General features: G+C 44.2%; 1 protein-coding gene across 6 annotated transcripts in view; it reads right to left on the bottom strand.

The window, feature by feature from the left end:
- REEP1 (receptor accessory protein 1) overlaps positions 1 to 26,580 on the bottom strand; it is a 183,959-nt gene that overhangs the window by 83,752 nt on the left and 73,627 nt on the right. For all 6 annotated transcript variants that reach the window (XM_068275332.1, XM_068275342.1, XM_068275364.1 and 3 more), the window contains exon 4: positions 20,935 to 21,055. In XM_068275332.1, coding sequence (XP_068131433.1) covers positions 20,935 to 21,055 — 121 coding nt within the window. The remainder of the gene's footprint in view (positions 1 to 20,934; positions 21,056 to 26,580) is intronic.

Here is a 26,580-nt window from a genome sequence, read left to right as displayed (position 1 = left end):
CTATTAAAGGTTGGGAGAATTTGTTGGTCGGATCAAGGCCAAAGTGGCTCCTCCGGTTTCCGTAGCTATTCCCTTTCAAGTATCTGTTTGAATTCTTCAGAGTGTCTGTAAAAGGACCATAACCTCCATATGTCAGAAAATTTTTCCGATCTACCCTGTATAGCGAAAACTGTGCTCTCTAGGTCATAGATTAAATCTAGTTCCTTAACCATCTCCGATATTGTTGGTATTTTCGTGGTTCCCCATGCTCTTATAAGCAGCGTTTTTGCAGCATTCAGAATGTGTCTGACTACCGAACCCTTGAAGGACTTCATACTCCAGTCATTGCAGTACAATAGATAGAATTGGAAAGAGAATGGTGTTTCTCTGTTTGTCATTTCTTTAATGAGCAGTTCAATTTTATGCCAAAAGGATTATGTTATATGCAAACTGCGCCCACTTGTTCAACCTGTTCCTTTAAATCAATACTGTAGAGTATTCGCTATCAAAAGTCCACCGTTTACGATATAAATGTTATTGTATGACAGCGCTCCTCTTCTTGAGTCCTTATACCTAGAAAAGATGAACACATCTAGACATAGTGCATTACTGTTAATTATCAACTGTTCCTTTATATAACACCCATCAAGTGCCAATCTTGTGTTCACTCGTGCTCCAGTGCATAAATTCCACCAATCTCAAAGCAAGATATGAGCTCACCAGATATATGCCACCTCACAAACCAGGTGGGTCTAGCGTGTAAGATATTCCACTGCGATCAAGCGTTTTCAATTTTCAAACAGGTAATTTAATCCAATTTCCTCAATAAAACAATGAAAAACACATAGCATAAAATCCTTTAAAAAAGAGAGAAATTCCTGCGCTATAGTGCACACTCACATAATCCTCATTAGGTTCTAGGCATGTAAGGTAGGTCAGGCTCCTGTCTCAGTGATGCACCCTTAGTCACGGCGTCCCGCTTTCCATAGAGTTGGCCTCACTGCGAACTCAGATGTGCCCGGCCACTGCTCGTTCTACTTCCTGCTTCCTGTGACGTCAGACGCTCCCCGCACCGCCTTACGCGTTTCGTCCCCTAGGACTCATCAGAGGCTGACGTCACAGGAGCGCCCGACGTCTCTTATCCCCAAACCAATGTGAATGCGCATGTCACTTCGTAATCAATTTCCACGCTTGCGCAATGAAGTCCGTAATCACTCCACTGGTTTTTACGTATATCCGTATACTTCCCCACTGGGCATGCTTATTATCTCCCAGTCTGTAACCCGACTCGGACACCGCAAAACGCTAGCCTAATTTATGTATAGGATGATTAATCCTGGTTCTCCTGCCCTCTACTGGTTGATGGGCTAATTGCGGTTTGTACAGTTTAACATTGCTAAAATTTAAAATTAAAATACATGCGCCCATACTGCTTCTTAAATGAAATTTCTTACATAGCAAAGAAATGAACAGCGCTACTTAAAAACAGATGAGTGCTTACCTGCAAAAAAGTGCACACCCCACTCATGGGATTCAAATACACAATGAGCATACACATGACCTGGTAGACAGGTCATGTGTATGCTCATTGTGTATTTGAATCCCATGAGTGGGGTGTGCACTTTTTTGCAGGTAAGCACTCATCTGTTTTTAAGTAGCGCTGTTCATTTCTTTGCTATGTTTGATTGATTTATTTCTGGTCAGCTGCTCCCACTTAATAGTTTTCCTTTGGTGTATATGCAGAGCCTCTGTTTGGGTTCAAGGTGCGTTTGCAGTTTCTGGGGGGGCTCAGCGCATCTCTGAGCAGAAGCCATTCAGAGGCGGCCTGGTGATGCGCTGATCCCACTTTTTTTTGCGTAAATGAAATTTCTTGAGAAGAATTTTTCTTAGTTTTAAAACATTGCACTATCCTAGAACAGCGGATTTCACTTTATATATACAATTGAAATATCTATTTTCACCCTGTTTTTTCTGGATTCTCGGTTTTTCCCAGTATTAACCATCCAACTGCCGATCGTTCAAGGGTGCATCAAAGTGCACTGAGTACCCACTTGATCATCGCTAGATCCATCCAACATATCCATTATCTGTCTGCCTATCATGCTTCATATTACATTCCATACACATCTCTATGTGGGTGTCCCTTAGTGGCCCCCATTTACATACTCCATTCCACTATATGGGGGGAGAATTTTGTGGCCCCTACTATACACTCAAAACCCTGCGTGTTCCCACCCCTATGTGGTCCTCAACCATATATTGACCCCCCAAAAAAATATACTACTTGGCCCTTGGTTCCCATGTGAATTCGGGCCACATAATTCTCAACTTCCACACTCAACTGTCTGTAATTATTGTGCCCCAATGCTGGCCTCTGCCATCATACCAGAGGGGGGTTCCTAATAGCCGTGCCAGGTATTACGGGGCCCCCTGTGCCCTTATCTGGGATTATCCCCTATGTGTCCCCTTTATTAATATTAGATGGAGGGGGGGGAATGTATTGTCCACATAAAGGAAAAGGGCTCATAGGAACCCCAGCTTGACATACATAGTCTCCCTTCTTTGTTGACTAACAACCATCCTTTCAGATAGTGCTTATCTTAGTATTCCCAACAGGCAACAAAGGAGTAATTCCCCCATTATAGATCGTTAGTGATGTAACAGTTTAGGTCGAACTCAACATTGAGCCCTCCTGGAACCAAAGTGCCCAAATTAAATATCCACCTTCCCTCAGCTTGTGATATATCCCTGACCAGGCTTGATCCCCGCCATCTCTTAGTATGTGCCTCAATCCCCATGAATCTTAATCCACTGGGATCATTATTATGGAATATCCGAAAATGGTTTGACACATTGTGAGTTGCAAGGCCTTTAATAATATTAGCTACATGCTCTCGAATTCTCTCACATAGCTTCCTAGTGGTTCTCCCCACATATTCTAGGTTGCATGGGCATTTGAGTAAATATATAACCCCTTTGGTATTACAAGTGATGCATTGTTTCAATGTAATTTCTCTCCCACTGTTATTGGATCTAAACTTTTCCCCCCTCAGTGGTTGTGCCTCCTTGCAGCCTCTGCATTTTCTGCATGGGAAGAAACCTTTTTGGCCCAATAAGTTTCCCATCCTCACCGGTGGAGGATTAATAAAGCTGGTCACAAGTCTTGATTTCAAATTTGGGGCCCTTTTGTATATAAATCCAGGTTTTTTTGGAATGGCATTTTTAAGAGTGCCATCTAGTTGCAATATGTTCCAGTGTTTTCTGACAATGGCCTCCACTTCCCTATATTGCATATTGTAATCCATCAGTAGATCAAATTCCCTATTCCTCCCCTGTGCTCCATTTTCCCCATTTGTCAATAGCTGGGCTCTTTCCAATCCTGCCACTTTTTCCATCTGTAATTCCAGGTCCTTCCCACTGTATCCCTTCTCCACAAACCTATTGATCAGAATCTGACTTTGATTTCTATAATCCCCTACCTCGGAGCAGTTTCTCCTAATGCGCATAAATTGTCCTTTTGGAATATTTTCCAACCATTTTTTGTGATGGCAACTTCCAAGTGGGATATACCCATTTTTATCCGTTGCTTTAAAATGCGTTACTGTGTGCAATTTATTTTCTTCCTTTTTAATAACTAAATCCAAAAATTCCACCTTGTGGGGGGATTTATGGAAGGTGATTTTTATTGGGGCCCATTGCTTATTAGCTTTGTCACAGAATGCATCCAAAGATTGACTTGGGCCCCTCCATATGAAAAACAGATCGTCAATAAATCTGCTCCACAAAATTACATTTTCAGCTCCTTCCCCCAATAACAGTTCTTCTTCCCATCTATCCATATAAATGTTTGCTACTGATGGTGCGAATTTCGCTCCCATTGCGCATCCATTCTGTTGTAAGTAATAATCTTTTTCATACCAAAAATAATTGTGTGTTAGTGCGTAATCCAATAATTGCATAATGAAATCTATTTGCGCTGTCTTTAGCTCGTCCTGTGACTCGAGGGCTTCTTTGACTGTTTTCATGCCCTCTAAGTGTGGGATCACTGTATACAGGCAATGTTTTAAAACTAAGAAAAATTCTTCTCAAGAAATTTCATTTAAGAAGCAGTATGGGCGCATGTATTTTAATTTTAAATTTTAGCAATGTTAAACTGTACAAACCGCAATTAGCCCATCAACCAGTAGAGGGCAGGAGAACCAGGATTAATCATCCTATACATAAATTAGGCTAGCGTTTTGCGGTGTCCGAGTCGGGTTACAGACTGGGAGATAAAAAGCATGCCCAGTGGGGAAGTATACGGATATACGTAAAAACCAGTGGAGTGATTACGGACTTCATTGCGCAAGAGCGGAAATTGATTACGAAGTGACATGCGCATTCACATTGGTTTGGGGATAAGAGACGTCGGGCGCTCCTGTGACGTCAGCCTCTGATGAGTCCTAGGGGACGAAACGCGTAAGGCGGTGCGGGGAGCGTCTGACGTCACAGGAAGCAGGAAGTAGAACGAGCAGTGGCCGGGCACATCTGAGTTCGCAGTGAGGCCAACTCTATGGAAAGCGGGACGCCGTGACTAAGGGTGCATCACTGAGACAGGAGCCTGACCTACCTTACATGCCTAGAACCTAATGAGGATTATGTGAGTGTGCACTATAGCGCAGGAATTTCTCTCTTTTTTAAAGGATTTTATGCTATGTGTTTTTCATTGTTTTATTGAGGAAATTGGATTAAATTACCTGTTTGAAAATTGAAAACGCTTGATCGCAGTGGAATATCTTACACGCTAGACCCACCTGGTTTGTGAGGTGGCATATATCTGGTGAGCTCATATCTTGCTTTGAGATTGGTGGAATTTATGCACTGGAGCACGAGTGAACACAAGATTGGCACTTGATGGGTGTTATATAAAGGAACAGTTGATAATTAACAGTAATGCACTATGTCTAGATGTGTTCATCTTTTCTAGGTATAAGGATTTAAGAAGAGGAGCGCTGTCATACAATAACATTTATGCCAAAAGGATGTTATAAGGGGGCAGTTCCATAATATATGTGTTATGGAGCCTTGGCTTCGTCTACATCTCCAGCATGTGGGATCTCTGTCAGGGTAGATTTTTGACAGTTTAAGTGGTGTATAGTACCATCTTGTTAATATTTTATAATTAATCTCCTGTATTCGTGACGCGATGGAGGTTTTATGTGCGTAGGTGCACATTAAGATTTTCTGCTTCCTGCTAAAAGATACCCCCAGATCCTTTTCCCATGCTGCAAGATATGGAAGTGAGTCCATGTCACTATCTATTATTATAGCATAAATCAGTCAGAGTGTCTTATGCAAGGGTTCGGCAGCCCAGCACAATCTTTCAAACTCCGTACTGTCTCTTACCAGAGGGGGCCGTAAACCAGTGGATCTTATGAAATGTCTAATTTGATTGAAGCCCCATCAATCTAGTTTATTGTTCGCATAAATATGCTGTAGCTCTTCTAGTGATAGCCACCTACCATTTCTGCAAAAATCAGTAGTTTTATTTGGGACATCAGATTTCCAGTGGCGTAGGTAACCTTCCATACAGCCATGTGTAAATTCCGGGTTATCCCAAATGGGTGTCCACGGGGTGGGCCATGGAGAGACATCTGGCATATACCGTATTTTAGATAGCACTCGTAGAGTGTTAAGCACCAGATCGGATGTTGACCAGTCATTTCTGGGACCTACTGACGACCAGGGTAAGTTAATCAGCGGGTAATTAGTGAGCCTCTGTTCTACTCCTACCCATTGTTTAATGTTTCCATGCCTGTGCCAATCTATCAGTCTTGTTAGTACTGCGGCGTAGTAGTATTTGCTCACGTTCGGGACTGCTAAGCCTCCCGTTGATTTGGTTCTAAATAAAATTTGACGTTTGATCCTAGGTGGTTTCCCTTTCCAGATGTATCTACCAAAGACCATCTATGTTTTGCGGAGGAATGCGTTTGGGATTTGTACCGGGAGAGTCTGGAAGAGATAGAGGAGACGCGGCATAATGTTCATATTAATAATGGAAATACGTCCCAACCAGGAAAACTGGGGCTTGTCCCACCTTTTCAGATCTGAGGATAGAGCATCTAGCATTGGAGGGTAATTGGTGGCAAATATATCTCTGATATTTGGAGTAATTTTAACACCCAGATATGTGATGTGACGATCATTCCATTTGAACGGAAAGTTTCTTCTCAGGTTTTTCTCAGTGACTGTTGGGAGATTGACATTTAAAGCCTCGCATTTGTCCATGTTTATTTTAAACATGGAAAGTTCTCCAAATTTATGGATCTCTGATATTAAATTGGGTAGAGATATGACTGGATTAGTTATGTAAAATAATAGATCATCGGCATATGCCGCAATCTTAATCGTCTGTTCCTTTATCATAAGCCCCTTAATATCTGCGTTATCCCTGATATGGCATAGGAGAGGTTCTAGAGTGAGGGCGAAGATCAGGGGAGAAAACGGGCGTGCTGATGGTCTGGAGTATAATGCGTTTATGCAGTTTAACATTCTAGCTCCCAGACCTATATATTTCATTACTTCTGCCATCCACATCCAGTCTACCCGGTCAAAGGCTTTCTCAGCATCTGTAGAAAGCAGCATAAGTGGGATTGCCTCCGACCGGGCGAACTGCAGTGCATTTAGGGTTTTAATTGTGTTGTCTCTACCCTCTCTTTCTGGTATGAACCCTACCTGGTCCCATTGCACTAGGTGTCTCATGTGTTCAGCTAGTCTGTTGGCCAGAATTTTTGAAAAGATTTTGAGGTCTAAATTTAGTAGTGAGATAGGCCTGTAGCTAGGGCATGCTGTTGGATCTTTGCCTGTTTTGTGTATGACTGATATATGTGATTGTAAATCTTGAGGCGGGATCGTCTCATTACCATCTGGGTCTGCTATTTTGTTAAGTGCTTTGCACATGTGTGGGATCAGCGTCTGCTTAAAATGTTTGTAATATTCTATCGGCAGGCCATCAGGTCCTGGTGCCTTGCCTAATTTAATGCTAGCTATGACCCGTGCTATCTCATCTTCGGTAATTTCCTCCTCCATTTCTTTTGCCATATCCTGTGTCAAAGAGGGCATTTTAGATTCCACTAAATATTGTTTCATCTTTTCTCTCACATGTCTCCTATCTCCCCCAGACTCTCCACGCAAATTATAGAGCTTGTGGTAGAAATCCCTGAATGCTTGCGCGATGGACTCATTGCGAATATGTTTGTGTGATTTAGTATCTACAATCTGTGGGACATAGTTTCTTTGTTGTTGGATTCTAAGTGCCCTTGCAAGCAGTTTTCCAGGTTTATTACCGTTTAAGTAGAAAGCATTGTGACATCTGTGTGCAGCTTTTAGTGTTTTAGTTTTCATAATTCTCATGACAGCAGTCCTAGCTTCTGACAGTTGCAACAGGTCTTGAGGCGCTAGTGAGCGTTTGTGCTTTTGCTCGAGGTTCTGGATCACAGTGGTCAGCTCTAATAGTTCTTTCTCCCTTTGTTTTTTGAGTTTGGTACCTAATTGAATCAGGTATCCCCTGATAACACACTTGTGTGCTTCCCAGACAGTCGAACAAGGCACATCCTCAGTAGCATTAAGCCTAAAGTAAGTTTTCAGTTCTTTATCAATTAGATCAGCATTTTCCTTATTAGAAAGCATAGAGGTGTTGAATTTCCAGTCAAAGGGTTTCCCCTTCTTCGGGCTGCCGTAGAGTTCAATAGATACAGGGGCACTGTAATGATCGCTGCTGCAGCAGCTATTACTGGAAGTAGTAGTGCTGCAGCTCAGGCAGTTCTGATCTATTTCCATGCAAGTTGCATAGCTTTGTCTGTCTTTCCCTGCTGTCAGCTTGTGACTGATTATCATTCACCTGTGTGGGAATCTGCATGTCTGCTCCCATTGGATGACCTCAGTATAAAGATCTGCTTCCTGCAGGGTTTCCTTGGGTTTTCATAGCTTCAGCTTAAGCCTGTCTTGCTGTCGCTTTAGCCCCCGATCGTGTTTCTTGTTATAAAGATACTTTGCTGGTCTTTGCATCATATATTGGTTCATTGCCAATATATATGCATACCAGCACGTTTATTATTTTCCTTGTATTTGTGTTACGTGATACATCAGTGTCGCTGATGTATACGTACACGAACTGTTTATATCCTGTGTGCAGTTAGTCAGCTTTCCAGCACGTTTTGGTAGGTTGCGCGTACCGTGACCACCCGTGCTGAGGTAGTTACCCTGCTCCTGGTTCTGTTTGTGGATTGCGTTCATCTCTGCGAAGAGATAACGAATCCTTCTGAATCCTGTTCTGTTACTGTTTGTGGATTGCGTTCATCTCTGCGAAGAGATAACGAATCCTTCTGAATCCTGTTCTGTTACCGTTTGTGGATTGCGTTCATCTCTGCGAAGAGATAACGAATCCTTCTGAATCCTGTTCTGTTACTGTTTGTGGATTGCGTTCATCTCTGCGAAGAGATAAACGAATCCTTCTGAATCCTGTTCTGTTACCGTTTGTGGATTGCGTTCATCTCTGCGAAGAGATAGCGAATCCTTCTGAGTCCTGTTCCCTGTGTTTCTCCATTCCTAGTCAGCGTTCCTGCTTATGTCATATCGGTTCATTGCCGATATATACATATGTTAGTCAGACGTTACAAATAGTTTCATTGATAGCTGTAATTGTAATACGCTAGGAAAACATACTTATTGTATATTTATCTGTGTTACGTTAATCTATCTTAATCCTGCTATTTTCTGACTGTCCTGTCCTGTCTTTGTGAGGCACGCCATCGCCGCATCGCATTGGCTGCCTCATTCCAGTCTGTCTGGTTTTGGACGCTTGCTGTCGCTAAGTAGCCGCTAGCTAGCAAGCGTTCATTCTGTCTACCTGTCCTGATCTCCTCAGTTCTGGTTTATGCGCTCAGCGCTACTTTGCGCTGAGACGTTATAACGAAAGCATTGTTTGTGGCTGTCAGATCTGCACCGGCTCTGTCCGCCACAATCTCCTATTGGAGTCAGTCCTCCCCTCCACTATACTAGGGATAGCCTGTTTCCTTGTGCTAGTGTGTGTACCTCCTCCACGCCAGCTCATGCGTTGCATGCTGACTGTGGAGAATACACCACCAAGCCTTACATTATGAAAACCCCATTACCAATCCCCATTGTCGGGGGGATTCCCAGAAAGTATGACACTGTTAATTATGGTTCCTGTTCCTTTAAGAAATTTGAAGAACTTAGCTCTGAAACAGAAAATGAGTTTTTCTCTGAATGTGCCAGGTTCCTGACCAATCCTGATCTCCAAGCGACTCCTGTTTCAACCTGGGCACTCCAACTAAGTTATATTTTGTTTAAAGGGGAATTATTCCAGTGGGCATTTGATGTTCTCAATCATTCCGATTTGAAAGAGAGACCACTGGAATTTCTAGCGTTTGTGATCCATAACTGGTTGCGCATAGATCCATTGCCTTTTCCTCTTAATGAACTCCTGGCAGCAGGCCAATCAGCTGCTCCTTCAATTGCTTGCAAGAATGAGCAGCAAGCAGAAAGTGTTACTGATAATTTTCCTGCAGCTTTGAATAAATCACCAAAAACCGCAAGGTCAAAGGCAAAACGCAAACGTTCTAAGAAACGTGTCCAATCTGCAGAATCGTTATCCTTAGCGACTGAGACCTATAATGAGATTCTGCCATTAACAGATAATGAAATGCAATTGTCTTTCAGGGGAGTTAAATGGACTTATGAAACCACTAATGAACTTTCCTCCCTGGCTAGGGAAAATAAAGATTTTTGTTTAAAAGAATTATCTGAGTATGATTATGATGAGATATTACAGAGTATTGAACAAATCAACTTATTTGTGAACCAAGGGAAGTTTGCATACACTACAGTTCAACACTTGCTACAGGTATTGGAGATTCTTAAGAATAAGGAATCTGCCAATCACCTGCTAATTAACCCTATACATGTGCCTGCCACAATCATATCTGCACACCATGATCTGCCTGTTAAGTATGCTTGGAATCCTCCATTTGAGAAAGGAGAGATGGAAGCTCTGGTCAATGAATGGAAGAATGATTCAAGTTCATTTTGTCAATTTTACAGTGCAAAAAGTGAATTGGTATTGAATGCATGCATTAAGTCTGCCTATAACCTAATAAAAACTGGTGTGTGTGAGTATGACTTTGTGGCTCCATTGATTGATGTGTGGGAACTGATTTTGGATGATTTTTTTGTGACTCCGAATTCGCAAATTTGGCGTTCTGACCCGCCTGCTTCAGCACCTTTGGCTGATTCAGCAGGTGATTCGGAGCTCTTTTTGTGTGAAATTGAAGTTCCTGCAATTCCACCCTGTACCATGGATAACTCAGTGTTACTTCCCAGTAAAACAGAAGCCACTGATACATTCTTAACCTTGCCCTGCGCAAATTTCTCAGCAGAGAATCCAGAGGTCCTGCTGACTTCCGAGTCCAGCCTAGCCAGTACTCATGACTCTTTGTTTAGTGAAACAGACACCAGAAAAATCTTGCCTGTCTCTGCAAACACTTCTGCAGAAATTACCTGTGTTAATAAAGTTCAACTCCTGTCTGATCCAGCAGATGCGCAAACATTGTGTCTTGATCTTCCTGTTTCTACACCTCGCTCTAGTTTCGTGAATAGCTCAGAGCATCTGCTATGTGAACCTGAAATCGCAGAATTATTACCTTGTTCAGAAAATTTTCCAATAAATTTGCCCTGTACCATGAATTGTGCAGTAGATCTCTCCAATGAAACTCAGGTCACAGAATCATTATGCTGTCCAGCAGGTGCTTCCATGGTTTTGCCCTGCAATATGGACTGTTCAGTGATCCTGTCCAGTGAAGCTGTGGTCGCAGAGTCTTATGCTTCACCCAGTATTTTGGATACTTTAAACCCTCTAGCAGAGGAGGCTGAAGCACTGCTTACCTCAGTTGGTGTTGCAGTAATATTCACTTGTCTAGCAGCTGTTTTGGAATTACAGTCTGCTCTAATAAAACTTGATGAATTTCTGCCCAGCAAAGCAGAAGCCATTGAAATATTGTCCTCGTCAGCAAGTGTGTCAGATACCTTGCCCTGTACACAGTCTGATTTAACCAATGTTGTTGAGTCCCTCTCCAGTGTTGTAACAGCCGAGGAACTCCAGCCCTGTCCTCTGAATGTTTCAGAAGTCTTGCCCTGTAACATGGATAATTCTGATTCTCTGGTCAAAATAATAGAAATCTCAGAATTTCAGTCCGGTCCGATGAGTGTTCCTGAAACCCAGCCCTGTATCCTGAAAGATTCTAGTTCTCTGGCCGCTGTGGCAGAGGTTCCAGAGTCCCCTTCCTGTCCAGGGAATTCCTCAGTTTTGCCTAGTCCAGTGGGGGCTGCTGCAATACTGACTTGTTCTGCAGCGCCTCATGAGCTCCAATCCAGTGTATTAAATGAGTCTCTGTCCAGTCCAGAGGTAGTTGTGGAGTCCCTATCTGGTTCAGTGCATACATCAGAAGATTTGTCCTGTTTTGTTGGTGCCCCTGAATCTGATTTGTTACTGACTTTGCTGGAATCAGCGACATCTAAGTCTGATCCAGCATTCTCGTGTAAAAGTCCAGTGGTTGCGAAGTTTAGTCATGATGATTTTTTTTTGGCCAGTCCTGGTTTTGGTCCTGTCTTGGCTGACCCTGAGGCTCACAGTTCCTTGACATGCCCAGAGGTTTCTCTTGTGCCGGTGTGCCCAGATGTTCTTTGTGTGCCAGAATGCCCAAGTGTGTCTAAGGTGTTAGCGTGCTCTGATGCTTCCTTAGTGGGAACACGTTCTGATGTTGCCAGTCTGCCTGCATGCCCAGAGATGGTTCTGGTCCCTGAAAGCCCTGATATTGATGTTTGTCCTTGTGGCCCTGACTCGGGAATTGCCCTAGGTTCCATAGGGGTTCTTGATAGTTCTCCATGTGAACCTAAGGGGCGTTCTGACATATGGGGATCTCTTTGGAGCTTCAAGGTGTTCTGGGAGGTCTCTGAGAAAACCTGTCCTGGTACCTTGGACTGGTTCAACAGTGGGTTTTGTGTTGGTAAAGACAGTACCGGTGGGCATTGCAAAGGCTTTGGCGTTTCTGAACGGTTCCTGGAAGGCGGTGGGTATCGCTCAGGGAATTTCGGAGGGCTTTCTTCTGGAAATCATGGTTCTGATGGGTGTCACACTGGGGCTTGTGGTACTGATGGGCGTGGTTCTGTAGGTTCTGGTTCTGATGGGTCCAGTCTTGTGGGGACTGATTCTGGAATTCGGTCTTGCCGGGCTGTCCCGGTCATCATGAATTATCAGTCAGACTGTTTTGTTGGGAATTTCGGTTTTGAAAAGCGTCTGGAATCCGCTTTTAAAGGCGGGGGTACTGTAATGATCGCTGCTGCAGCAGCTATTACTGGAAGTAGTAGTGCTGCAGCTCAGGCAGTTCTGATCTATTTCCATGCAAGTTGCATAGCTTTGTCTGTCTTTCCCTGCTGTCAGCTTGTGACTGATTATCATTCACCTGTGTGGGAATCTGCATGTCTGCTCCCATTGGATGACCTCAGTATAAAGATCTGCTTCCTGCAGGGTTTTCTTGGGTTTTCATAGCTTCAGCTTAAGCCTGTCTTGCTGTCGCTTTAGCCCCCGATCGTGTTTCTTGTTATAAAGATACTTTGCTGGTCTTTGCATCATATATTGGTTCATTGCCAATATATATGCATACCAGCACGTTTATTATTTTCCTTGTATTTGTGTTACGTGATACATCAGTGTCGCTGATGTATACGTACACGAACTGTTTATATCCTGTGTGCAGTTAGTCAGCTTTCCAGCACGTTTTGGTAGGTTGCGCGTACCGTGACCACCCGTGCTGAGGTAGTTACCCTGCTCCTGGTTCTGTTTGTGGATTGCGTTCATCTCTGCGAAGAGATAACGAATCCTTCTGAATCCTGTTCTGTTACTGTTTGTGGATTGCGTTCATCTCTGCGAAGAGATAACGAATCCTTCTGAATCCTGTTCTGTTACCGTTTGTGGATTGCGTTCATCTCTGCGAAGAGATAACGAATCCTTCTGAATCCTGTTCTGTTACTGTTTGTGGATTGCGTTCATCTCTGCGAAGAGATAACGAATCCTTCTGAATCCTGTTCTGTTACCGTTTGTGGATTGCGTTCATCTCTGCGAAGAGATAGCGAATCCTTCTGAGTCCTGTTCCCTGTGTTTCTCCATTCCTAGTCAGCGTTCCTGCTTATGTCATATATCGGTTCATTGCCGATATATACATATGTTAGTCAGACGTTACAAATAGTTTCATTGATAGCTGTAATTGTAATACGCTAGGAAAACATACTTATTGTATATTTATCTGTGTTACGTTCATCTATCTTAATCCTGCTATTTTCTGACTGTCCTGTCCTGTCTTTGTGAGGCACGCCATCGCCGCAACGCATTGGCTGCCTCATTCCAGTCTGTCTGGTTTTGGACGCTTGCTGTCGCTAAGTAGCCGCTAGCTAGCAAGCGTTCATTCTGTCTACCTGTCCTGATCTCCTCAGTTCTGGTTTATGCGCTCAGCGCTACTTTGCGCTGAGACGTTATAACGAAAGCATTGTTTGTGGCTGTCAGATCTGCACCGGCTCTGTGCGCCACAATCTCCTATTGCAGTCAGTCCTCCCCTCCACTATACTAGGGATAGCCTGTTTCCTGGTGCTAGTGTGTGTACCTCCTCCACGCCAGCTCATGCGTTGCATGCTGACTGTGGAGAATACACCACCAAGCCTTACAGGCGTGATCTGAGTAGGAGATCACTCCAATGTCTGTCTTAAGTGTGTCTGAGAGTAAGTTATGGGATATTAATATATAGTCGATTCTTGTGCAGGTTGTATGTAGCGCCGAATAAAAAGTGTAGTCTCTGGACTGGGGATTCAACAACCTCCACGAATCAACAAGTTGTCTTTCTTGTAGGGCCTTCTTGAGTCTATTAATTTTAAGAAAGGAAATGGAAGATTTTCCATGAGATGTGTCTAAGCTGGGATTTAAGGCTATGTTTTTTAGCAAAAAGGACACTTGGTCAACATTGGGTGCATATACAGAGCAAATTGTGTGTTTCTGTTCATTAATTAATCCTTTTAACATTATGTACCTACCCTGGTCGTCTGTCCTTGTCTCAATATTGGTAAATGGAAGGTGGTTGGCCAGTAAAATGGCTACACCCTTTGATTTAGAAACAGGGGAATTACTGACATATATTGCGTGGAAATGTTTGTTAGTGAGGCGTGGGTGAGAGTCTCCCTTAAAATGTGTTTCCTGTAGCAGAACAACACTGGCTCTCTGTTTCCACATATCATGAAGTAGTGCAGTACGCTTTTCCGGTATATTTAGCCCTTTAGCGTTAACCGACACTATTTTCAGCTGTGTCATTTTAATATACATCTTCCCTCACCTTGAATGCAAACTCTGAGATACCCAATAAACGAAACCAAACTATAAACTAAGAACATACAATCATGGTACAAGTTTTTATCACAATGTGAATATCAGCCGTAAAGGCTGCCCTATGTGGGATAGAAGAGGTCATGGCGACTATCGCTCTAGCAGCGGGTCCCCACTCATTGATAGCGAAACAAGGTTATAGCTGGAACCAGCCTGGTTGTATGTGTAATCACAGTTCTCTTATGTATATACCGTTTCTAAGCAAAATCTTCCAGTGTGGGGTTTCTCGTGGCACTAGGGCCGGGCGGGGGGTTCACTGTTTCACTTTGCCTCATGTAGGCTTTGTTATTAAATGTCGATGGGACATCTTGGCATACTTTATTATATGGGATAGTTATTCCTTATAGGTTGGGAGGCTGTCAGTCTCCTTATTAAATGGGAGGATCAACTATATTTCAGTGCGCTGAGAGGGGGGTAGGGGCTTTTACTCGTATGATATATGTGTTGTGGAGGATGTTCAGATGGGACCTTGTTCTTTATGAGACTTACATACAGGGGTGTAACTAGGCCCCACCGGGCCCCCCTGCAGATTTTTTGAGCGGGCTCCCCCCCCCGGGGCCCGCTCGCGGCCGTTTTGTGGGTGCTGGAGGGGTGGCAGCATGAGGGGAAAGCCTTGCCCACAGTCGGCGGGGAGAGGGGTAGTTCCCCCCTCTCCCTCACCTCGGGGCTCTCCCCTCTGCGCTCCCCTCCAGCTCGTAAGTGTCTGTGGGGCTGTGGTGGGCAGCGAGCGGCGGGCAGATACATACCTGCTTCCGTGCGTTCCATCGGAGACTTCTCCCTCTAGCGGCTGACGTCACTTCCGGAAGTGACGTCAGCCGCTAGAGGGAGAAGTCTCCGATGGAACGCACGGAAGCAGGTATGTATCTGCCCGCCGCTCGCTGCCCACCACAGCCCCACAGACACTTACGAGCTGGAGGGGAGCGCAGAGGGGAGAGCCCCGAGGTGAGGGAGAGGGGGGAACTACCCCTCTCCCCGCCGACTGTGGGCAAGGCTTTCCCCTCATGCTGCCACCCCTCCAGCACCCACAAAACGGCCCCGAGCGGGCCCCAGGGGGGGGGCCGGGCCCCCCCGCGGGCGCAGGGGCTGCAGGGCCTATTCCTACGCCCCTGCTTACATAGACAACGCTTATGAGTTGGAGTATAGTAGATATTTTGCATATGTATGTCAACTGAGATAGTATCACCTAGATTCTACTATATGTAGTAAAATACCTGCAGTGAGTATATCATTAATAGTATGCATTTTACCTTGGAACCAATTCCTAGCAGCCTATAATGTGACCCTCTGAACAAGTAGTATGCATCTCATATGACAATCATCTGATATTTAGTATTGCATAATGAAAAGCTGGCTCATTATATCGGCATAGGTCGCTCATATCCATCTTTCTCCGTGTATCTAGCCGTGTCCGTGCAGGACACAGGTTCCTGGAGCCGCTTCAAGGGTGCTTTGCCCATACTAAGTGTATAGTTTGCTCCTCTTTTCCAAGTGTAAAAGGGGGAGCATAGTGCGTCATATGTGCTGCCGTGGAATCTTCCAATCTTACTTATAACATCTCGTTCAGATATGTCTCCCTCCCCACCTCGGCTACCACCCCATGCAAAGCAGAGTGAGTGTCTTCCGGCCCGTAGATGCAGAGGCTAGATCCATCCAGGGCTAGTGCCCACCATCTTCCCTTTTTACCATTGTCTTCCCTCGTTTTACAAAGTGAAGTGCGTCATAGGGCCTAGTATGCCCGGGTCCTGGTTATGTCTCGTATCCCACCCGACTCCCGCCCCACGGCAAAGCTCCCCCACTTATCTGGAAGTAATGATCAAGTGCAGGCCTCCTTCTGTTAGATCCCGCCAGCTGGGTTGTTCCGTAGCTGTTTCTGACGGCGGATCCGTTGCGGCAGGCCCGAAAATATCAGCTCCGGATTCCATTCTGGTACCTCCACCTCTAAAAGATCCAAAGACTTGAAAAGCTCCGGTAGGTCTGATGGGGTGCGTAGAATGTAGGACTTCTCGTTTCTGGAGATTTGTACCTGGAATGGGAATCCCCATCTGTAGCTTGCTCCTTGTTCCTGAAGTGATTTCAGCAATGGCTGCAGAGCTCTGCGTTGTGCTAACGTGCTGGGGGCTAAGTCCTAAGAGAAACTGAGGTGAGATCCTTCATGGATTACTTCAACTCGTTTCCTGACAGCCTGCATGATGTTTTCTTTTAGTGCAAAGTGATGTACTCTACATATCACGTCACGAGGAGGCTCATTGTCAGCAGGGATAGGCCTCAGTGCTCGATGAATCCTGTCGATCCTAATGTCGGTGTTATCCGGATTTCTCAGTAGGCCATTAAAGTTAAATCGCTAAGTTTCGATTTCGGACGACTGCCAGTCGTCCTCGGGCCTCTTCCGCATTCCTCGTCGTAAACTGCAGTCATGCGGACGCGCTTTACTGCAGTTTACGACGAGGAATGCGGAAGAGGCCCGAGGACGACTGGCAGTCGTCCAAAATCGAAACTTAGCGGCGGAGGGAGACCGGAGGGCACCGAAGGACCGGCGCGGGCACAGGACGGCTGCAGGAGGCTTGGGAAAGCCCCCAGGTAAGTGAATTTATTTTCCCACGGCAGTTAAGGTTCCCTTTAAAGATGGATGTAACCGTAGTGAGGAGGTGAGTGGTGGGAACCGACTCTGGGAGTCCCCGGATCCGAATGTTGTTCCTCCGGCTGCGGTTCTGTAAGTCTTCCATGCCTGTTCTGAGTGCAGCATTCAGCGTTTGCTGTTTCTTGTGGTCCGCCTTTAGATTTGCCAGTTCTGTTTGGATACTTTCAATGGTGGCTTCCACGCTGGCAATGCGGTTGCTGTTTTCCGTCACCACCGCGTTTAATTCTTGTAGGTCTTCCCTCGTGGTAGTCGTGATTTTGTCAGCTAATTCGGCTAAATCACTCTTGGTAGGCAAGCTGTGTAGGAAATCCCAGATTTCATTAAGGGATCGAGTGGTAGCTTCACTACTGCCTTCTTTGGAGTTCCCGCTTTTTGATTTTGCTGCCTCCGCCATTGTATGCTGTTTCTCTGTGGCGCGGGTATTCAGGTACTTTGTGACGGTCTGCTGCTTCGGGTCTTTCTTTGTTTGTGCTCTAGAGGTAGTGGATTTCCTCTTGGGTCCTCCGGGCATGCTTTAGGGAGAACTGTGGTTAGGTAGAAGCGTATTTATGGCTGATTCCGATGCTTTGAGTGAGGAGCTCTGCCCAAGCCCGTCTTCACGCCGCCATGGCAAGCTCCGCCCCACATTTCACTTATTAAACAGGGAAGATTAACGTTTTTACAATTGCCGATTTCATGCACATTATTTAATGATTTATAACTTTATAAAACATTATTTTTAAACGAAATATAGCACAATTTTTTTAAACGTTATTCCTGCTTATCGTTTAAAACCCTGCGCACTTTTTTCCCGACGCCCTTTTTTAACGTACGCATACACCCTTACTACTGTACATCCCTCTGGCCTTCATGCATAGCTCTCAACCGCTCCTTTTGTGGAGGGACAGTCTCTCTTTGGGAATTCAATCCCTCTGCCCCTCTTTCTTCTTCTTCATGTGTCCCTCTTTCAGGACTCAGATCTATGCAAATATATGTATTTTTCTACTGAAAAAAATGTGTTTAATTCACTCTAAACTTTATTTCCATCCTTCAAAGAAAATCTGTAATGAAAAAAACTCCCCTGGGGGGTACTTACCTTGGGTGGGGGATCCTATTGAGGCTTCCCCGTCCTCGGTCCCACGGCAGCGGAGAAAATCCTCCCAGGGCGGCGGCGATGTAAATATTTACCTCCGTGGCTCCAGCGCAGGCGCAGTATCCACTCTTCCCATGGAGATAGGCGAAAATAGCCGTTCTACGTCGGACCGCTCTACTGCGCAGGCGCAAGTCTCCTGAACCTGCGCAGTAGAGCGAACCTCGCGGAGATCGGCTATTTTCGCCTATCTCCGTCAGAAGAGCCGCAACAGCTCCCGCGCTGGAGCCCGAAAAAGGTAAATATTGCACAGGCTGTCGGATTTCTCGCCTGTGCGCTCCGGGGACTGCAGCGAGACCGCCGTGGGACACAGGAGGAGGGGGGAAGCCTTGATAGGGTCCAGAGGCTTCCCCCTACTGAGGTTAGTACCCCCCAGGGGAACTTTTTTCAGTACAGGTTTTCTTTAAAGAGACTCTGAAGCCTCTTAAAAATCCTTTTTTTATTAAACCATCCCTTTTAATACCACAATCCTACCTAAACTGCCGCATTCCCGCGGCTGTAAGCTATCTAAAACCCCCCTAACTCCCCGGGGGGCACTCCAGGCAGCGTTTCCGTGTGAGGCAGGGCTATGAGCTGCAGCCCTGCCTCACGCGTGTCTGTCAGTGGCGGATCTCCGCCTCTCCCCCGCCCCTCTGTCCTTCTTCACTGAGAGGGGCGGGGGAGAGGTGGAGATCCACCGCTGACAGATGCGTGTGAGGCAGGGCTGCAGCTCATAGCTCTGCCTCACACGGAAGCGCACAGGAGCAGCAAAATTCACGACCTAGAAAGTCGTGGATTTTGCCGGGGAGAGGGAGGACGAGTTAGGGGGGTTTTAGATAGCTTACAGGCGCGGGCAAATGACGGTTTAGGTAGGATTAAGGTATTAAACAGGATGGTTTGATTAAAAAAAGGATTTTTAAGAGGCTTCAGAGTCTCTTTGAGCAATTACTAGTTTTACTTTAAAAGAAAATAACTTTTTTTCTCATGTTTTGTTTTGTTTTAAATTTGTTTTGAAACATTTACACTTTGATTTATTATGCAGAAGTTTCGTGTTAAAAATAAAAATGTTTGTGCATGTCTTCAATGCAACCTGGTATGCCCAGCACTGCTCAGTGCCTGTAGACACGGTCACTAATAATTGCGTGAAGGGCTTGAGAGCCGGATCATACCATGTTTGCTGGGGGGAGGGGGGGAGCTCAAGTGTGTTGATGATCCTACAGCATCTCTGTCATCCGAATCCCAGAAATCTCATCCAGACTTGGGTTTGTGGAAAATAAGTAGGATTTTTGAATATTTCCTATATTGCCAAATATAATAAAAATTGATATTGCTTTTTTAATGGGAAAAAAATGAAATCTCTTCACAAAAGGAAGCGAGTGGAAAATGGAGGCTGCAGACCTTTTTATTTAAAGATACGGCTTTCCTGACTCTCGGGTTAATCCTCTATCTATGTACTTTTGACCCCCTGCAATAAACTGCTAAATAGCCGATCTCCGTCAGGCCGCTCTACTCCGTCAGAAGAGCCACAACAGCGCCCCCGCTGGAGCCCGAAAAGGTAAATATTGCACAGGCTGTCAGATTTGTCGCCTGTGCGTTCCGGGGACTGCAGAGAGACCGCCGTGGGACGGAGGAGGACGGGGGAACCCTCGATAGGGTCCAGAGGCTTCCCCCCACCCAAGGTGAGTACCCCCAGGAAAACTTTTTTTCAGTATAGGTTTTCTTTAACTTGATATATTTCTTATTTTCAAATGTTAATATCAAGGAAAATTAATCAGCATGGAAAGGACCAGTGTGGTTTGAATAAAAAAACATATTTTGCTTATAAAATTTATGGTAGGCATGACTAGGGGTGTGCTGGGGGTGTGATTAGGGATGTGGCATAAGTATCCATCTTTCTTAAAGTTGGGAAGGTATGCTTCATGTAGTCTGGAGAAGTATGCAGGAGGATAGATAACTCAACTTTCAGATCCAAATGCAACAAACTCTGCCTCAAAGAACTTTCTTATGTTAGCTAGCACAGCCATACAAACAGTGGCATAGCTAAGGAGCTGTGGGCCCTGATGCAAGTTTTACATTGGGCCCCCCCAAGCACTCTATACATAACAATTGATACGGCGCACCAAAACCTGCCAGTTGCAACTAGTGTGTCAGAGGTGCAAGAAGGGGATGGGGAACAGTTTATTAACGATTATTATTATAAAGTATCTATAGAAGTGAATCTTATGAGCACAAGACCAATAGAGAGCTGAAAATGTAGTTGAGGGAGGGCCCTTCGGGGTCCTCTGGCCCAAGGGCCCTGATGCGGTCACAACCTCTACAGCCCCTATTGCTACGCCCCTGCAAACACACCATACTCCTACTTTCTAACATTGCTCGTTTTTCTTTATATTAACATTTGAAATTCAGAAATATATTAATTTAATATGGAAATAAAGTTTGAAGCCAATTAAACACAATTTTCAGAATAAAACTACATATACTTACATAGATTGTATATCAGTCCTCAAAGAGGGCCACATGAGGAAGAAAAATAGACAGAGGGACAGGGCCCCCGAAGAGGAATTGCCCCCCCCCCCCCCCCCCAAAAGAAGGACAGTTCGGAAGTTATTCTATTAATGACTCTGGCTCTATGTGTGGAAAATGTGACATCACAGCAGCAAAACAAAGGTATCCAGATAGAGATTATTGCAATTTACAATGCAAGATAATAAACAGAAATGTCTCTACCTTTTCTTTTGATGACAAGGTGGGGTGCACAAATTTCCGATACAGTAGGCTGGATCCTTTCGTGTAAGGGGACAGCAGCCAGGCCACAAATGCTATTTTCAGCTCATAGTAAAATGGGAACCTACGAGATAAAATCCAATGTAAAAGAGATATTGTAAACAGACCAAACAAATCAGCAAATGTAATTAAAAAATGGTGTCACTAAACCATCAAATGTTGGTTTGATGGAGAAGGTGACACTTTTATCAAACATTGGAAGGCTGGAGACTGATGGAGCAAAGAGTTTATAGAGAATGCACGACTCCCTCAACAAAATATAGGTAAGTGTTCAAACAACAGGTTGTGTGTCATTAGGAAACATTACAGCAGGAAGGACAGCCATACTATCCCAGGAAAAAAACACATATAAGTAGATAACTACTTGTTTTACTTACATAACAGATGCATTGCACTGTCCACGTTTCGATTTCAGTGAATTTATATCCTACTAATCCTACTAATATAATAAATGGGAAAGTTCGGATGTTTGGATGTTTGTTACGCAATCACGCAAAAATGGCTGAATGGATTTGAATGAAATTTGGCACACACATAGTACATTACCTGGAATAAAGTATAGGATACTTTTTATTCCCATAATCAAAAAGGGGGCGGAGACAAATACACATTTCACTAGAAAATGTAAACTGCAGCCATTCTTACACTGTTAATGGTAGGGTTCTCAAACTTTGCACAGTCGGTCACAGTGTGACTGAGATTAATATTCAGAAAGGTGGGTGGAGTCTATAAAAGCCAATCAAAATTAACCTATTGATTTTCAAGGGAAATATTTACATTGCTGCCATTCTTGCACTATTAATGGCACAAGCCTCAAACCTGGTACAGTTGATCATTGGGTAACTAGGGTTCAATTTCAGAAAGGGGGTGGAGCCACAAACAGCCAATTAGATTTGTTTCATTTCAATGCAAATTATTGATGCCAAACACCGCAAAGATCACAAACTTGGTAATTGATTAATTGTGTGTTAGGGTTAGAAAAGTAGGCACAGCCAACACCAGCCAAATGCATAAGCGGGCAACACGGGGTCATAAGTGGGCGGAGACAAATACAAATTTTACTGGGAAAATGTAAACTGCAGCCATTCTTACACTGTTAATGGTAGGGTTCTCAAACTTTGCACAGTTGGTTACTGAGTGACTGGGATTAATATTCAGAAAAGTGGGTGGAGTCTATAAAAGTCAATCAAAATTAACCTATTGATTTTCAAGGGGAATATTTATATTGCTGCCATTCTTGCACTGTTATTGGCACAAGCCTTAAACCTGGTACAGTTGGTCATTGGTTGACTTGGGTTTGGAGTGATAAAAGGGGTGGAGCCACAAACAGCCAATCATATTTGTTTTATTTTAACGCAGGTTATTGATGCCAAAAACCGCAAAGCTCACAAACTTGGTAATTGAGTAATTGTGTGTTAGGGTTAGGAAAAGTGGGCTCAGCCAACACCAGCCAAATACATAATCGGCAATACCGGGTCATCAGTGGGCGGAGACAAATACACATTTCACTGAGAAAATGTAAACTGCAGCCATTCTTACACTGTTAATGGTAGGGTTCTCAAACTTTGCACAATTGGTCACTGGGTGACTGGGATTAATATTCAGAAAAGTGGCTGGAGCCTACAAAAGCTAATCAAAATTCAACTATTGATTTTCAAGGGGAATATTTCATTGCTGCCATTCTTGCACTGTTATTGGCACAAGCCTTAAACCTGGTACAGTTGGTCATTGGGTGACTGGGGTTCAAATTTAGACAAAGGGGTGGAGCCACAAACAGCCAAACAGATTTGTTTAATCTCAATGCAAATTATTGATGCCAAAGACCGCAAAGTGCACAAACTTGGTCATTGAGTAATTGTGTGTTAGGGTTAGAAAAAGTAGGCGGAGCCAACACCAGCCAAATACATACCCGAACAATGTCAGGAAATCAGTGGGTGGAGAAAAATACAAATTTCATTAGGAAAATGTAAACTGCAGCCATTCTTACACTGTTAATGGTAGGGTTCTCAAACTTTGCACAGTTGGTCACTGGGTGACTGGGATTAATATTCAGAAAGGTGGGTGGTGCCTACAAAAGCCAATTAAAACCCACCTATTGATTTTTAAGGGGAATATTAAATTGCTGCCATTCTTGCACTGTTAATGGCACACGCCTCTTGCACTGTTAATCACCTGTACCTGGTACACTTGGCCATTGGGTGATTGGGCTTCAAATTCAGAAAAGTGGTCGAGCCACAGCCAATCAGATTTATTTTATTTCAATGCAAATTATTGATGCCAAAGACCGCAAAGCTCACAAACTTGGTCATTAAGTAATTGTGTGTTAGGGTTAGGAAAAGTGGGCAGGGCCAACACCAGCCAAATACATACCCGGGCAACGCCGGGCGTCCAGCTAGTATTATAAATGGGAAAGTTCGGATGTTTGGAAGTTTGGATGTTTGTATGTTTGTTACTCGATCACGCAAAAATGGCTGAACGGATTTGAATGAAATTTGGCACACACATAGTACATTACCTGGAATAAAGTATAGGATACCTTTTATTCCCATAACCAAAAAGTGGGCAGAGACAAATACAAATTTCCCTGGGAAATGTAAACTGCAGCCATTCTTACACTATTAATTGTAGGGTTCTCAAACTTTGCACAGTGGGTCACTGGGTGACTAGGATTAATATTCTGGAAAGTGGGTGGAGCCTACATGAGCCAATCAAAATGCACCTATTGATTTTCAAGGGAAAATGTTATTGCTGTCATTCTTGCACTGTTAATGGCACAAGTCTCAAACCTGGTACAGTTGGTCTTTGGGTGATTTGGGTTCAAATTCAGAAAAGGGGGTGGAGCCACAAAAAGCCAATCAGATTTGTTTCATTTCAATGAAAATTATTGATGACAAAGACCGCAAAGCTCACAAACTTGGTCATTAAGTAATTGTGCTTTAGGGTTAGAAACAGGAGCCGTATCGAACACCAGCCAAATACATAACCGGGCAACGCCGGGTCATCAGTACGCGGAGACAAATACAAATTTCACTGGGAAAATGTAAACTGCAGCCATTCTTACACTATTAATTGTAGGGTTCTCAAACTTTGCACAGTTGGTCACTGGGTGACTGAGATTAATATTCAGAAGGGTGGGTGGAACCTACAAAAGCCAATCAACATTCACCTATTGATTTTCAAGGGGAATATTTCATTGCTGCCATTCTTGCACTGTTAATGGCACAAGCCTCAAACCTGGTACAGTTGGCCTTTTGATGACTGTAGTTCAAAATCAGAAAAGGAGGTGGAGCCACAGTCAATTAGATTTATTTCATTTCAATGCAAATCATTGATGCCAAAGATCGCAAAGCTCTCAAACCAGGTCATTAAGTAATTTAATAATTTTGTGTTAGGATTAGAAAAAGTGGGCAGAGCCAACACTAGCCAAATACATACCCGGGCAACGCCGGGCGACCAGCTAGTAGTAAATAAAACGAAAACTGTTCCTGGCATTTTCCATTTTTATTTCCTCTGACTGAAGCCAATCCTGATGTCCTTTCCTCCCTTATTCTTTTTGTTTTTCATAGAAACTACACAGTCATATCTAGCTTGCTTTGTAAACACATGTGAGCACAGCATAGATTATATTTCAGCATCTCACTGAACCACCCTCAGCCAATCAGTGAGGAGCAGGATTGTGGGAGGGGTGATGACAAAGCTTCCTTCTCATTGGCAATGTACCAAATAGAGCCAGTCTGACTGAGATAAGATTTATTACAGCAGAAACTTTTTTGATTAGATTGGAGTGCTTGCAATGCAGAGTCAGATTGTAGACTGCATAATAAACATAGAGCAGTGGGTAAATGGCATGTGATTTTTTGGCCGACAATCCCGCTTTAAGGCCTCTTTCAGATGGGCAGCTGACATGCAGTGAATTCACCGCCTCTCAGCTGCTCTCCTGCACCAGTCAGACACTTGTTAGCACTCGGTACTGGTGCTGAAATGGTGCTCCCTCCCATGTGAGCGTGGCTGCAGCTGTGCTCAGACGCAACATGCGCCCAAATGGCCCTCCTGGGAGACAGACAGGATACTGAACTGCTCAGCAAGCATGCGGTCCAGCCTCCCATCTGAAAGAGGCCTAACACATATTGTGAGGAGAATATAAACATAATGCTTTCACTGATAACTGATACAGATGAACTGAAATCAAGCCGACTCTAGCTATGTGTAGACCAAGAACTAGCGAACAAGCTCGCACAGGCAGGGACCTCCCCTTGGATTTCCTGTTTTCCTCTGCTCTACTTCTAGGACAAAACTCCATACTTACCTAATGAAAGTGATTTTAATCATTAGCTCTTTCCCTTGTTCCCCTAGCCATAAAGAGAGCAGCTAAGCCTGAACTGTCGTAGTAGGCTTGCTGCCTCAAACCATACAACCACATACCGGCCCACTTCCCCCTGATCACATGACGCTGCTCCCACCCCTTCCACTGGTCCTCAGGTTTGGGGCCTCAGAAAGTGCTGCATACAATGACACTCCCTGAAGGTACACGAGAACAGTGGGCCGGATAGGAGTAACAGCAAGGCAAGCAGCCTGCTCTTTCTTTTTAAGCAGCAAGCCTCTATATTACTGACACGAAGGCCTTGTTCACATTGCGTTCGGCTCGCGTGTCAGTCCGCGTTGGGCTGTTTTTGAGGCGTCTTTTTTTTTTTCTGATTCCAGGCTCTTGGGTGGGCGATTCGTTTCTGTGCTTAGCAGTTTTCTAAGTGTTTTTTCCGAGCGGTTTTGTGATTCACTCCCTAACGCAAGTCAAGAAGTGAACTCTTTGGCCTGGAAAATAATAAATATAATGTATTTATTCTTAACAACGCGAGCGCAATCTCTACACAAAGCGATTTTCTGAACATTTTGCGTTTCTCATATACCTTCCATTGAGGTGGAATTGCCTCAAAAATGGTACACGCACCGCTTTACTGAACGGACAGCGCACGGCCCACGCTGATATGAACCTTCTCATAGACATTCATTGTCCACGCGGTTGGGGGGGTGTTTTTAAAAAATGCACACGGGCAAAAAAAAAGCCGAAAACGCCTGCAGTGTGAACAAGCCCCGACTTCTAACATTTATGGAAAGCTGTCAGCTGAGCCCTTATTAATGGAGCTACTCACCCATCAAAAAGTATCAGTGCGCCACGTTGTTAAAGAGGAACTCCAGTCTAAACAAACATACTGTCATTAAGTTACATTAGTTATGTTAATTAAAATAGATAGGTAATATAATCTCTTACCCACACTGTGATTTCATGAGGGCAGCCATTTTTTTGGTTGAAAAGAGGTGACAGGGAGCATGAGACATAGTTCCAACTGTCCTGTGTTTGCACAGCATCAGGGAAAAAAAGCCCGGGCAGTTTTCTTTGATGGGGCGGAGCTTAGCTAAAAATGCAGCTAAAAATGATGCTTTGGTAAGAAAAACAAAGTTCTGATGCTGTGAAACTGTTAAAGAAACACCAAGCCTTTTCAGTTCTGCTGAGTAGATTTTTAGTCCGGAGGTTCACTTTAAGCTAGAAATCCCCAGAATGCCTCGGGGCTGGCAGAAAATGCTGAGGCGTGA

The sequence above is a fragment of the Hyperolius riggenbachi genome, chromosome 1 (genome assembly GCF_040937935.1).
Source record: "Hyperolius riggenbachi isolate aHypRig1 chromosome 1, aHypRig1.pri, whole genome shotgun sequence".
NCBI classification, from domain to species: domain Eukaryota; kingdom Metazoa; phylum Chordata; class Amphibia; order Anura; family Hyperoliidae; genus Hyperolius; species Hyperolius riggenbachi.
The sequence above is the reverse complement of the archived record's forward strand: the minus strand, read 5'-3'. Positions and strand labels throughout refer to the sequence as shown.